Source organism: Athene noctua, chromosome 1 (genome assembly GCF_965140245.1).
Source record: "Athene noctua chromosome 1, bAthNoc1.hap1.1, whole genome shotgun sequence".
NCBI classification, from domain to species: Eukaryota; Metazoa; Chordata; class Aves; order Strigiformes; family Strigidae; genus Athene; species Athene noctua.
Genome location: NC_134037.1, coordinates 180,959,633 through 180,974,572, shown reverse-complemented (window position 1 = coordinate 180,974,572; position 14,940 = coordinate 180,959,633). Strand labels below are relative to the sequence as shown.

At 39.5% G+C, this 14,940-nt stretch overlaps 1 protein-coding gene across 1 annotated transcript; it reads right to left on the bottom strand.

Moving 5' to 3' along the window:
• Positions 1-3,235: 3,235 nt before the first annotated feature.
• PIGA (phosphatidylinositol glycan anchor biosynthesis class A) lies at positions 3,236-12,400 on the bottom strand. Its single transcript, XM_074906810.1, has 6 exons — positions 12,351-12,400; positions 11,394-12,058; positions 10,716-10,848; positions 9,459-9,591; positions 7,913-8,119; positions 3,236-6,223 (listed from the first exon to the last, which is right to left on the bottom strand). The coding sequence occupies exons 2-6, from the start codon at positions 12,043-12,045 to the stop codon at positions 5,960-5,962; spliced, it is 1,389 nt and encodes a 462-aa protein (XP_074762911.1). The 5' UTR covers positions 12,046-12,058; positions 12,351-12,400; the 3' UTR covers positions 3,236-5,959.
• Positions 12,401-14,940: the final 2,540 nt, after the last annotated feature.

Genomic DNA, 14,940 nt, shown 5'->3' with positions numbered 1-14,940 from the left:
AACAGCATCTCACTGTTTTGAAAGAATGGAAATATTTTTAGATTATCCATGGTTGATTCAAAGGTGTAATACCTGAAACTGAAGAAGACGCACTTTTTCTTTAACTGCTCTTTTTATTTTCTGAAGGCACGTGGCTTCCATAGAGAACAGAGTAATTTTTTCTGCGTGTTAATTAGTTGAATCTATATAGAATACCCTATCTCCTTTCCATTTAGGCTTGATTCCTATTTTCCTATATGCACAGCAGAGGGAGATTTCTTTCTTTCTTTGAACCCCCTCCTTGCCCAGGTTCTCTTACGCTTCAATTTACACACTTGTCAAGGGAAAATGCAAGATGACTCTCCTCTTTTAGAGATCCCAAGGAGATGGTGGATATGCAGAAGGAAATTTTACAGCAAATTATTTCCCTGGACATTTTAGATGCAATTTGTTTTGTTTTGCAGCAATACAGCTGGCTTAGTACCTTGCTGTCTTCAGCACTCTGCACTCCCAGGTGCACTAGAATGCTCTATAAAATATGTGCAGACAGACTGAAAAAACCACCCCAAGCTATTTTTTCAAGTGAACCAGTTTTTCTAAAATTCTGAATTAAACCAAGATATTACATTTTTACCAATAACTTAACGCTTTACATAAATATTACATAAACCTTTCCTTCCACAGTAATATACCTGTAGAAACTATAACACCTATGAATCCAAAAGAATTTTGTACCTATTTTTAGTCACTTTAATACTCTTCGCCACAAGACAGCTGAAGACACAGATTACAAGCAAGAGAAATTAAGAAATCAGAGAAAAACAGTTAAGTTTGCTCAACTGTGAAACAAAAAGGATAAATTAGCAAACAAAGGTGTACCAAAAAAGGGATGATCAGTTAACCCTAGAAAAATATGAGATAATGAAAATACTCCTCCTGAAGCCAGAGGAATAGCAAAAGGTGCATAGGATGCAGAGAAAAAAAAATAAACAGAAAAAAAATTACAAAGAAAAGGTCAGCCCAAATGATGGAGAAATCTCTCATGTGGGACCTACAAAACTGGCGTTCAATAGAATGTAAGCAAGAAGGAACAGCACCTTTTAAAAGAAAACCAGAAAATGGACTTTTGGTTGAAAAGGAGATCCATTGATCTTCTTTCACGATCAGCTTGCCAAATAGTTGGTAGAAGTCCACAACCCTCAGAAAAATACAAGAAACTAGAGATCAGGTGATTTCCACTGAAATTCTCTTATTCCTAAAGGAAAGTGAAACTCCAGTAATAGTGAAGAGCTCAGCAGGTGGGCTAAAAAACCATGAGGAAGTTTGACCACTTGGAAGTAGTCACAAGGACATGACTCTTCCAGAAAGACGAGCTCCATTTGTGTAGTAGCAAAATCACCGTCCTGACTTCAGAACGAGACAACTAAAGATTTTTAGTTAAGTGATGGAGTAATTTGAGAAAAACTCATGTAATCTCTTAATCTGCTCTTAGTGTACATTAGGAAAATTACTGCAGTGTATTAAAAAAAATCATCAGTGGGAAGATGGATGAACAGTATGGGAAGTATTTATACTGGTGAAGGTGGTAGTCAGGGAAGCTGTAGCAGGATCTGGTGTGAGCACTTGGAACTGTCTGGTATTTCTGAAACTAGAGAAAGGTGAACAACATAGGCAGAGAACAGATATAACACAACAGAAGAGCAACGACAACGCAGAATCAGGAATCCCATCTTTCTTCGCTCACTGTTTTGGGCAGCATCGTTGTGAGTTGAATGAGATGGATTATGCAACTCCATTGATGGACTGAATAAATCAGTCCCCCGTAGAAAACCTGCCTTATTGAGAACTTCTACAAGATGCCTGAACTACTCCATGAATCACTATAGCTTTCAGCTCATTGTCAAATTAAAATATCCAGAAAATATATTAATCCTTCAATAAAATTGTTATGAGGTGTTGAATGAATAGAAGCAGATTAGCTAGATCCTCCAAAGAACTCAAAAGCTAATGTTTATATATCCTTACTTTACACACATGCAAGGAATAAGCACAAAAGGCAGTCCCATTCAGAAGACAACTCATTTTCACTACGGTTCATCTTAACTTTAGCCAACAGCGAGAAATGCTAGATGTGACCTGAAGAATTTGGCCAAGGAAATAAAGATTAGTGGGATTCTCTTCTCAAAGAAATAGGAAGAGGTATTGGTCTATTCTTACGCTAGACACTTTCTGAATTACAGCTGTATATTTCTGATGTATATAGTTGAAAGTGTGAGTATCAAATATATTCAAAGACAACTGGGGTAAAAAAGGAAACAGAAATCCTTTAACTTGAAGGGAAGAGATCAGAACAAAGCCGTATGGAGAGCCTAGCTATTTCTTTTCTCTCAGTTTGATCTAATAAATGATACCACTTCCCATACAAGCCTTGCCTCATTTGCATCCTTAGGTTAGCACACTTACAACACTCCTGCTTTTAGAAGGGATGTATACAGTGACTCACTGGTTGCTCTCAAATAAGCAGATGTGGGATTCATCTCACCTATCTGACACCCATTGCACCACATAAGGTCTGGTTGTCTGGGCAGGAAGACAGCAAATTCCAGCAGGCAATTAATTTTCCCCTGTCTGCCTCCAAGGCCTGTGCTAGCAGGGGATGACTCCTTCCTTCTTTAGATGCATGCCATAAGTTCCCCCCGCTTAAACAATTGGCTTCAAGAACGTGTACTAGACAACCAGCTTATGCATGGTTAAAGTTCAATGAATCCTGCACAAATATCATCTTGAGAGTTACGCCAGTGTTGAAGCAAGTCAGAATTCAAAATCAAGCCAATCTGTTAAATCTACAGGAAAAAAGCGTAATTTCAGTACAATGGTAAATTCAGATATATAACCACATCTTGCATTCAATTTTGTTCCCTTCGCAAAAAATACCCACCTTTTATCTGGCTATGCCCATGCTCAAGTAATTAGGAAAAAAACTGTGAAACTCAACACAGTACTGAGTGTCATAAAAGATGTACAGTAAATATGATGACAGTCGTTAATGAAATTAAAAATATTTAAATATTTTTTAATTTTAAAAAGTTTGTAAAACCATTTTTTTTGAGATTGTTTGTTCCTATATCTATTTACATAAAGTCTGTATTTTACTGGAGCTTCAAAAGGATGCACTTTTACAATTATTTGTATATGAACCTAGGCATACATGAAAGAAAGGACTAGCAAAGAGAAAAAAAATATCAAAAGGGCAAAAAGTAAGTTTATTTTTAAAAGATGCAGAAAAACCTGACCACAAAAGTAAGTACGTTACAGTCTATTTACCTTCTTACAAATCCATCCACATCCACTAAAACACAATCTGAAAGACAAATCTTACAGTCATACTTTACTTGATACTAGTTCAACATAAAATTTTCAGTTATCACCACTTGGTCTATACCTTAATTCACAGTGTCTGCATATAATGTAGGAGTGTTCCCTCCTCCACACAGGAGGCTCTGCTCAGTGCAAGACATAGTATCACTCTCTCTTTGGTAACATTTCCCTAGTATTTCACAACGATCAAATGTTACCTACAAGCACAATGGAAACATTTTAGATTTTTTAAATAGTTATTTTATTAATTTCTAAATACTATCATTATGTCTGTTTAGGGGTTTTTTATTGTTGTTACTATTTTCTTTGAACTTTTTTATTTTACCCACTGATGCTTTTTAAAACTGTAAATGATTCAGTGACATCATCCCTTATTCCACTGTACAAAGCCAGTAAGTGAATCAGTCCCACAAAGAATTATGTGTAATACAAGTTGCAGTACTTGCGAAACAGCATGTTTGCAGTTAAACCAGTTATAGATTAAATTTTTGTGGCAGCTTGTGCAGAATGTTTAACAATCATCTTTCTCATAAGAAGACCAACCACCAGTGATGAGAAGCAGCAATATGGAGTATATTCCTGTATTTTCTAATTGTATGTTCCCATATGTTAATGAAAAATACCCATTCTTTATGAAAAGATAAATAAACTTTCAGATAAACTGTAAATTTGTCTTATAAACAAGACTATAACAAGGTTTTACTGTGTTATTCGTAAGTACACAATGTTCTACAATAGAGTATTTTTAATAGATTCTCACAATCCTGTTGAAAACTGTTATAGTCTTGCAGGAAACCAACAAGAAATAAACCAGAATCAACAAAATAGCATTTGAAAGATATATATATATATGTATATAAACATTTCCCTGGAATGATAATCAGTATTTTTAAAAAGTTGTTATAAACTTGAAGGTTTGGGAACAAAAAAAAAAAGTAACTTTGAAAAGTAAAATATTACCTTAAATCCACCCAGTTATCCATAATTTGTGTGGCACCACTTTAGCTGATCCCTACTTTTCATGCAGAGTTTGAAAAGGTCAAATTGTAATACAATGCATATTGTATGTTACATATCAAAGGCTAAAAATTCTAGTAAAAGAACACAGACTTTGTCTGTGGTGTTTATTTCATATTACCTTTCTGATTTATGAAAATAGGTTCCATTAAATTATAAAATGTCAGATGTCAAGGTAACTGTCTACAGAAACAAGATGATATTGACAAAAGTTGTGTTTTAAATACTTCCCTTCAAGAGTTTGGAAACAGTATTTTCATATTGCGGAGTTTTAATATTAATACAGTGTTCAACACTACATAATACTCAAGTCATAAAATCATAGAAATTTTAGTCTTTAGTGATGCTTGAAAAAGAAATTAATGCAGTGCATTAGGCAGGGGGAGTTTCAGAGGTGATTGACATAAATGAGATAAATGCCCCTTCTCACACATTGGTATGCTGTGTTGCTTATTGCCCCAGGTATACTTTTTTTCCTTTCCATGAAAAGTATACCTATTGGTTATTTCCATTTAAGGGATACCTTCCCAAGATTTCACCAGAACCTGCCTGACAGTGTCTCTGATTTAGCACACTAAACACTGTCCCTCCCAGAGATGGGCTGAAATGCCATTTTGATCAGAAGTAAGGGGAAAGAAAAAGACAAAAAAAGAAAAAAAAAAAAAGGGGGGGGGGGAGGGGAGAGGAGGGAGAGAGAGCAAGCAAGCACAATGGTGCTTGCTAAGCCCTTCATAGATTTCTCTCACACGCTGCACACACACACATGTGTTACTTCACACTTTGGCATAGTCTGCTGGAGGAGTTTTCAGGCCTGAGCTGTTTCTGAAGGCTGTATTATCTCTAAATGATATAATTTCTTCACCTATGTGCTTTAAAAAAATGCCATAAGCTTTACATCACTTTCACACATGTAAGTGAACAGGACAAATTTAGCACCTCTGAAAATATCAAAAATTCATTATGGAGTTTTGATTTAGCAACAGGACAATCCAATCTGATTAGGGAAGAACCTCAAAATAATAACACTATGCAGGCAAAACACTGTCACTGGGACACAACTGCTAGAAATAAGTCACTGAAATTTCCATGGTAATAGAGTTCGTTGCTAATTTCAAGTGTCATTTTCATCTCAGGAGAGAAAAAGTATGTTCTGCTGGGTTTTCAATTAAATATTTTAAAATAAGTCTCAAAATAAAAATCACTGTAAATATCAGGAATTAGCAGGGACTACTGTAAGCTAATAATTTTTCTGTCTTTCTTTCCCAAATACCACTAAAGTTTACAGTAACTTTCTGTTAATACAATATTCAAGTTGTTGAGAAAAATCTGTATTTTTGTCTCAAAGGCTCTTGGCACATATAAAAACCCATCGTTTCCTCCCAGCTTTAAGTGCAAAAGAGATGTCCATAAATTTGCATGAATCCAAAATTAAATTAAAACATAATCCTAAATTGAGGTAGCACATTTAACCAAGTTTCTTTCTAAGAACTTCAGAAAGAAACTGAAGAATTTTAAGAGCAATGTCTCTCAGCAAGCATTAAAACCTTTAGCGTCTGATGTATTGTTTCCTCTTCGTTTGAGTGTTTTAGGAGCTTGGAAGTTCTTCTTTAACTCTCCGTTTTTTCCCAAAAAAATACTGTTTAGTCCATGCACCTTTAGGTCCTGTGGCATCTATTGCAACATCAATAATGGAATCTGGAGTCATCCACCTCAGAAACACCAGGAAAAGGAAGTTCAGAACAGCAAAAAGAGCAAAAATGTACCCAGTCACTGGGCCACAGTGAGACATTAGTCTGTTAAGTCGCTCATCCATTGGTAAAACCACTTCATCTGCAACCCTGTCATACACCTAAATGGAGAAGAGACAGAAAGTAAAATCTTAAAACGATGTTGCTTCTACCTCAAAAATCAGGTAGTACTTTGTTGTCAGTGTGCAAAATAAATTGCCTATTCCTAACTACTAGATGAGACATATTACCACAGAAAAGATGTGCAGATTTTAGGTGTTGATTTATGAGTACTGTTCTACAAAATTCATTAATTTAAGGAGAAAAAGAGAAATAAATGTTCTAATTTTTTGTCAGACCTCAAGATTATTTCATTAAATAGGAAGGCTCTTTAATGAAAGAATCTTCATGTCTCTCATGTAATATTACATAGAGAGGGTTAGGTTTTTTTTAATTGAATGGGTTCTAATCTCATATTCACACCAGTGATAGGAAAAGTCTGAACATGCAATTACTAGATTTTCAACACAAAGATAGATGAACTCACAGACGAGTTGGCAATCTTCCAAATTGCTGTATTTGAACAATCAAGCAAATCATAATAGGGTACTGATCTTCATTTAAAGAAGCACTAGCAATTCTTAGTAAAATTCTTAAAATTCAATAAATGTGAAAAGCAAATTACATGCTACTTGTGACTTAATATACATATTAGCCACAACCACAAAAAACAAAATATAGTCCCGAGTTTCACAGAATAGAAGCATAAATACCCGCTACACACAACTCAGAAAAGGCTTAAAGAATACAGTTTTTCCCTTGAGAACATTACAGACCTCATCCTACATGTAACTTAACAATGGGCTAAAAAACAACTGTCTTTTGTACAACATAAGTTCTATGCATACTTCTTCCAATTATATTTTCTTTCACAGAGTTATGCTTTTTTTTTTTTTTTTTTTTAAGAAAGCACTACAAGGGAAACTAAAACCTAGACTAACTTCTATAAAAATTTTGCAGTTGAAATATTGCTTGCAGTTACAAAATCATAAAGGAAATTGTGCTGACAGTACTTGAAAACAATAAACTGGTTGTACATGATATTCAAGGAGACTTGTAAGAGATATATATCTGATTACACTACAGTGTAATTAAGAGGCATGGGATTCAGCTACTCTCTTGCCTAAAACATAGGGGCTGAAGTCATAAATGCCTGAGGAGATCCCTTGTTTCTAACATCATTGCAGTTAACGTTCTTCATTAACGGCAGAGTTTTTATGCTGAAGTGCAGCTATATTTCTGAAATATGATTTCAAAAATGTGAGAAATTATTTTCCTTACATCCATAGCTTATGTAAATTCAGCTACGTTCAGCCTACCAGCATTAAACTACCTCTCATAATTTTAAACCACTTGTTTGCACATGGCAGACAAAACATAATGAATTCCATCTTTTCATACATCTTAAACAGCATGTTTTCCATTATGCCAGAAAAGTTACTTAACATGAAGACTAGATAAAATATGAGTAGAAATGTAAGAAGATCTAGGCTGTTCTTCAGAATATTTTTCAGCAATTATGGCATAGAAAAAAAAGTGCAAATAGAAAAAACCCACCGACCTAGGGATGTATTTGTGGGAAAAAAAACCAACTTTCTGAACCTTTTTAAACCATATATGTTTGACAGGAAACACACTGAAAAAAAATCACACTGAGAGCTTACATAGAGAATGTATATAGTAATGTTTCAAAGAAACAGCTGTTTCAGAAATGTATTTTAAGAGAATTTAAAAGAAGTGATTATACGTACTTTTTCAGTTCTCTCTGCTACATTCCTCCATGTATAAAATGTCTTCACTTTATTATGAACAGTTTCTGGAGATTGTAGTGTTCCTGATCGGAGCTGGACAATAGCTTTTTCTAATCCATCACACAAAGATTTCACAGAGGGTTCACATAAAATAATGAGATTTTCTGGAAGCACCTCAGGAATCCCACCAACTCTTGTACTCACCACCTTTGAAAGAAACGAAAGAAATAGCAGTGTCATCACTCAATTTTATTGTTATGTAGTGTATGTGCTATTACACTTAGATGCAGCACTTAAGAAGAATAGGGAAAAAAAATACGAGTGGTTGCCACAAAGACTGATATGCTTTGGAAATTTTACCTGTATGCAAACTAATGGTCTAGGCCCTAGAAAAGACCTAGCATTAGCACAATACCTTTAATGATGTTGAGAATGATTCTTCGGTAGCATGACAAAACATAAACCACTTATTAGATGAAGTCTTCTAAGACATCTTTCCTGAAGTTGTTTCACGTATTACACAACTAAATCTGTATAACCAGATTTTGGACGTTCTCTCCACAGTACCTCATGAAAACGGTTACCTCTACTTGGAGAGTTTTACCCCATACACCTTCAGTTTATACCTTCTACGAGAATTTCTTTAGAATTTTGGTAATTTTAATCTGAATTATTATTTTTAAAAGGAAAATCAGAAACTACTAAAACTCACACTGCACAATCATCTCTAAAGTGCAAAACTTCCGCACCTCTAGAGAAGAAAACAGATGACAGGGGAACTACCACAACTAGGTAGTAACTACTGTCAAAGGATACTGGAGTAAAAAAAAAAAAAAAAGTCCCTCACATTTTCTAAACTTCTTGTATATTAGATACTCTTATCAATCTGTCTTTTAAAAACTTTTATTTATATTTTAATGTAAGAATGTAAGTTCTTTATGGCTGTTGATTTAACTTTTTTTGAGTTGTCAATCTGAGTTGTAAACTAGGCAGAAACAGCTTTTACTGTTTTCTCTCTCTCCAACTCCTGTCTTGAATCCCTACATAGTAAGGCAAATACATCCTCAGTTACTATAAGAAAACAATTGCCAGTTCCTGGTGCAGGAATAATACAGTTCTGGTACAAAGGTTTAGTCTGGCAATTCAATAGGCCTGACTGAGCAGTCACCCATGCTCATGAGCCATTTTTCTGCAGTGTCAAAGTAAACTTCATGAACATCAACGACTCCAATACACTGTAAAGAAGTACATAAAAAAGAGCATTGTGGAGAGGCAGTTTGGTTAGTTTGGAGAACTGAGAGTTAGTTCATCTATATGATATTCCCAGTTCTGCACAAGTTTCTTCTGGGAGCTTAAACAGTTTCAGTTAACCCTTCTGTCTCAGCATCCAGGTAATCTGTAAATGGGGATAATATTTGCTCACCTTTGTAAAGACAGAGCCTCAGATGAAATAAAATGTTACAAGCACATACCACTTAATCATGAATTTTGTTTAAAATGGATATTATGCGTTGTAGATAGTTGAGATCTTTTTAACTTTTTTTACCTGTAAACCACAGCTTGCTGCTTCCACGATTGCCATACAAAAGGCCTCGGTAAGAGAAGTGTTGAGAAAAATGTGCCCCTGAACTAGAACATTCCTAACATCCTGGTGTTCCAAGGCTCCTAGAAGACGTACCCTGCATATAAGACAGTGGGGAGTAAGAAAGGTAAACACTAGATTTGGACAGTAATAATGCTGTATAGTGTTACACATATTCTGAAAAATGTACTAATGAGTCACAGTTATATAGCGAGACAAGGAACACTGACACCTTTGCTCCATCTTCTCTAAATTTTTGCAGCAACGAAGAAAAGAAATAGAAGACGCTGCTGCTTATTTTTACACTAAAAGAAACTTCTGAAAACAAAGTTGGGGAAGGAAGATGCTTTGTTTTAATGACAACTACCTTCGAAACACTGCTACTAAGCTTTCTAGTTCCATAAGAGAACATGGCTTCATGCAGTTAAGATCTGTCATCCTTTCGTTGTTTAGATGTATTATCTGAATTTTCAATGTGAGGTCTGATCAATCTCAGTCTGGGGTGGAGGGCAAAGTATCAGGATACAATGATCAAGATCCATTACTTTGAAGAGATACTGGGAAACAGGAAAGGGCTAAGTAAGAATGATACTAACAAACAATTTTATCACAGGAATCACTGACTGAAGTCCAGAACGGGCAACTGAAAACAGAGAAAAGGAAACAGAAAATTAAGAACCCTGTCCTTGCCATGTAAAACTCTATTTGAACAAGAAAACCCCAAAGAAAGACACAAAAGCATATGCATCACAGAAACCGGTAACACAGCAGCACCAGGAACATGTCTGTAGTACCACAAAACCACATACTGGATAAGCACTACCCTGAAGAGTTTCATACTGAAATAATAAAATAAATTACTAGCAGTCATTCTCACAAGCATCAGGGACACAAATTAGCTAACAACTTATGCCATATGGTAATATGTGATCCACACACCACAGTTTCAGAGAGGAATATGATAAATTTATGTCTAAGTCAGCTTCTCTGACTTGAGTGAAGATTCATACAGGGTCTATTTCTATGAATTAACTTGCAAGATCACAGTCCAACTCTAAGTCTTCAGTTACGTGTCTGGTCTATCTGCCTTGGCTTCAATATTTCTCACCTTCCCAAGCTTTCGGTGTTTTTTGGGAGGAGGGGGCAGGCAGAAAGAGTGTTGCTGTTGTCTTTCTCACCCCTAAAGTACATTTAAGGGTCATAGACATGCATAGAACAAACCTGTCATGCAGCTGGTATCTTTCCCGGACTTCTTCCAGTACGATCCGTTTTGGTCCTTCTCCTCCAACTAAGAAATGTAATTCTGGATATTTCAGACAGAGCTCAGGAATGATACCACTAAGCAAATCTATACCTAAGAATAGAAAATGTAGGGCAAACCATTACTGTATTTGCTTTTAGAACTTACGATGTAGCTTACTGCAAGAACTCTATTCAAGAGAAGAAAAAAAGTCTCGAAGACAGTTACACTGCTGAACACAAAATTCTGAAAAAAAAGACAACTTGTGATCTATTAGGAGACAAATATGAAAAAAATCACTTAAATTGCTGTTGCTTGATTAAATAAAAAACAATTAAAACATTTCTAGCAAAATATATAGATTAGGGCCTAAATCATATCCCTGATATAAGACAGACCTTCCGTTTTACAAATTTCAATTTCCACTATCTTCAATATTAGAAAAGAAATACACCTCCGAACCCAACATGTGCCAACTGAAATGGATAGTTCTTCTTGAATGCACAGATGAAAAAGCTCAGCACTGTCACTTTACAATTCCCGTTTAAAATCCAGTCCATACCACAAAGACAGTGTAAGCAGTACCTAACCAAGATCTTTATTACCATACCCTAGAATAAAAATTAACCAAAATAAACTTACATTTTATCCCCCATTACCTTTTCTGTAAACAAGTCTGCTGACAACAACAATTGTTATCGTACTGTCATCCCTTCTTGACGGGTCTGGAGTGAAGTCCGTGGGATCAACAGCGTTGGGGATGACAGAGACTATCTGAGGGTCCAAGGCTGCTCGCAGCACCGTGTTTTCCTTACTCGTGTAGGAGACGCAGACGATGTGGTTCGTATCGCACAGGGACACCGTCAGAAGTTTGTTGGTGAGCACCGAGCTGACATCCGCAAACCCAAAGAGGGAATGGTCCGTGAACACCGTCCGCAGCCCCATGGTCTTGGCGTGGAAGAGGGCGTCGTGGGCCATGGCGGAGAAGGAGCTGTGGGCGTGGACGATGGTGACCCTCTCCCGCACAAATATGTACCTGAGCAGCGGCAGGCTGTGGAAGAGCGTCGTCGCCGTGGACTGGTTGTACATCACCTTCAGGGGCAAGTAGTAGACTTTCAGCCCGTTGGTGAGGTAGCGGACGCCCTTCCGGCAGCCGTAGGCGTGGGTGACCACCAGGACCTTGTGGCCCCGCTCGATGAGGCACTGCGACAGCTGGTACACGTGGCTCTCCACGCCCCCCATGTTGGGGTAGAAGAAGTCCGACACCATGCAGACGCTGTGCGCCCCCCCCGCCGGGCCCCCGGCCGCCATCCCGGGCCCGCTCCTGCCGGGGGAACCACAAGGCGCCGTCACTCGCCGGCGCCCGCCCGCCAAGACCCCCGGCCCCCTCACTGCCGCCGCCGGGCCCGGCCATCCCTCCCGCGCAGCCCGCTCCGCGGCCCCCGCCAGCGCCACCGACACGCACCGAGGGGCGGCCGCCGCCGCGGGCCCTTTAAGAGGGCGAGATCACCCCGGCAACCGGCGGCCGCCTCGGGGGAAGGGGGGGGGGGGGGGAGCGGGAGGGGGGGGGGGCCGGGGGGGCGCATGCGTCCGGGCGCGCGCGCGCGCGCACGTACCTGCCGGCCGCCGGCGCTCCCCGGGCGCTTCCCGGCGGCCGCCCATTTCCGGGCACGGCAGCCCCGTCACCACGGCAACCGCCCGGCTGTTCCCTCTCCCTTCCCCCGCAGTCGAGCGCTCCCGCCTCCAGCCCGCCTCCGCCAATGGTCGGCCGGCGCTGCGTCACGCGGGAAAAGAAGGAACCAATCGGAACGGCGGGGAGAAGGGCCGTGAGGGAGGCGCGGCGGGCTGAGGGGCGCGGCGGGCCTGCCGCCGGGACTCCAGCCGCGCCCCGGGCAGCGCGGTGTCGGCTGCCATGTAACAACGTTGCTCCTGCTGTAGCGGAAAGTCTACCTCGACCGGTTGCTGTTAGAAAAAAAAACTTATATACAAAAAAATGTAGTCCAAAGTAATGAAAAAAAAGTGAGCTGCACGCTGTAAAGTGGTAGAATTGCCTTAAAACTCCAAAGGCTTTGCCCTGCCCCCGGTAGAGACGCTGTTCAGTATTTGGCTCCATCACAGCTGTGACTCCCGAAATGTGCTCAAGTGTTTTGCTACAAGTACCGGAAGCTTGCTCTCTCTAAATGAAAACAAAACCCAAACCAACCAAACAACACATTATTTTTACAGATAGTCCAGGAATTCGAACTTAAAGAAATGCGACTGGGTTGTGTGAGTTGTGCGCTGGTACCCCCGGGCTGGCATCCCTTGGCTGTGTATTTCCGATCTTTGAAAGGAGCTCTGCAGTCAGCTGTCAGCAGCTTCAGCCTCGGCCTGACTGCTGCTGGCTGCTAAGAAGGATGTTACCTCCCCAGACTGAGGTTGTTCATGTCTTTCCTATATGTTCCCAAAATTATGTTTGGCAGCTGCTATTCCATGCCAAGATTTCTGACACAAATTTTGTCAGATTTGATGCTGTCATCACTCCTATGCAAATACCTGTGTCATGACTGACAGTACAAGCTAACCTAGGCTGCAGTGCTGGCTGGATTCCTGGTTTGGTTGAAGCTTGGACAGGCATGTTTTGGAGGCACCGATCCCAAGAAGGACGAAGGAGGAAATCAAGCACTTCATTCTGAGGACTGAAAGATGTGAAAGACGTTAGAATGATGAATAAGAAAAACATTTCTCGTTGTTTGAATTTTTCTCATGTTTAGAAAGGCGAGACCAATATTGGCAAATACCACTTCACCATCAGGTGCTCCTCCTGGGTGGCAAGAACCTGAATTTCAGGATGAGAAGCTGAGTATGAGGCCAGAGCAGGGAGGCTTCTCACATGCAGTGGCAGGTATCCTGCTGTGAAAGAAGAAGAGACTGGGAACCGGGGGGCCATAGGGATCCTACTTCTCAGAAGAAACTGTAACCTGAGTATAAAGCAGTTGCCTTAAATGACATCTAGAAAAAAAAAAAAAAATAGTGCCAGGAGAAAGAAGAAAGCACTTGGAGGTTCTCAGCTGCAGCACCACATGATGTGATCGCTGGTAAATGACGGTGGTGACCTCCCTTGGTGTCAGACTGCCCTGAAGAATCAAGCTGTACCAGTCACTCCAATTTTAGCTCTCAGATAAACAGTGCATATGGTTTTAACTATTTGGACTTTTTTTTAGACTAGTTCTTATTATATGATGTCTAGAGAAGTTGTAGTTCTTGGTATGCAAGCTTGAAAAATCCAAAGATAAATAGTAACTGGTATACAACATAGCAGCCTGTCTCTTCAGTGAAAGAAGTGGAATTTGGCACGTTCCATAAGATGAAGCTGACCAACCACTGTGTAAATCTAGAATACTGGCACTAACCTACAAAACCTTCCACAGGACAGATCCACTTAATCTCAGAAACCTCTTCTTATGCCACAGCAGTTGTGATTTTTTGTCCTTCTATATTTATCTGAACTTTGGAGAGGACTTTATGCTTTCCTAGTAGTTGGCCACAGGCTCTGAACATCTTTCTGAAGGAGGTCAAGAAAAGTATTACGGCCAAGCCTTCCTACATTTGGCCTGACATGTTGGCTTTGGTGGTCTGCCATCTGTGTTCATTAAACATGTCTAGTTGTGCTAAATGTCATACCTGTCAGTGATCCAACTCAGTCCCCCTATATCTGCAGCCTCCTTCTGTTGTCTTGTTCAAACGACCTTGAAAAATTTGTCTACCGAGGACCAGAAGAAAAACCTTAATGGAAAGGAAAGGTGTCTTTGCCACTGCAAAGCTCACAAAGGTGGTGCTAAATTATCTGTCCACGGCTGGTTCATATGGATGGGGTACCACATGCTTTTCACTGGCTGTGTTGTTGTGTTGTTTATTCATAAAATTGTCACTGATCCTGGGCAGATCCAGAGTCTGTCCTGCCCTGATCTGAGGTGAAGCCGTTGTGAAGGGACCAACAGCTGAAGAGACAACCAAATTCTCTTCCTTTCTAAATGCCTGAGCTCAGTGGATTCACTCCCTCATTTAAAGCACGTACAAGGTCAGGGTGAGACTGTGGGATATGTAAAGTAGAGAGTAGAGACGTTAAACCAGTGACAGCAGAGTAATTACTGCTTCCAAGCCTGGTCCTCAAATGCTCCCTAAAGCACCCTCATAAATCGAGTTAATGGAGAGAGAAGATGGAGG

Bases quoted from the DNA above. Each gene is read 5' to 3' on its own strand.
- PIGA (XM_074906810.1), bottom strand. From the start codon at position 12,045: ATGGCGGCCGGGGGCCCGGCGGGGGGGGCGCACAGCGTCTGCATGGTG. The intron at 8,120-9,458 runs GTAAAAAAAGTT...TTTCTTTCAAAG, and splicing joins CAGCAAGCTGTGGTTTACAG to GTGGTGAGTACAAGAGTTGG. The intron at 6,224-7,912 runs GTACGTATAATC...TTCTCCATTTAG, and splicing joins TAGCAGAGAGAACTGAAAAA to GTGTATGACAGGGTTGCAGA.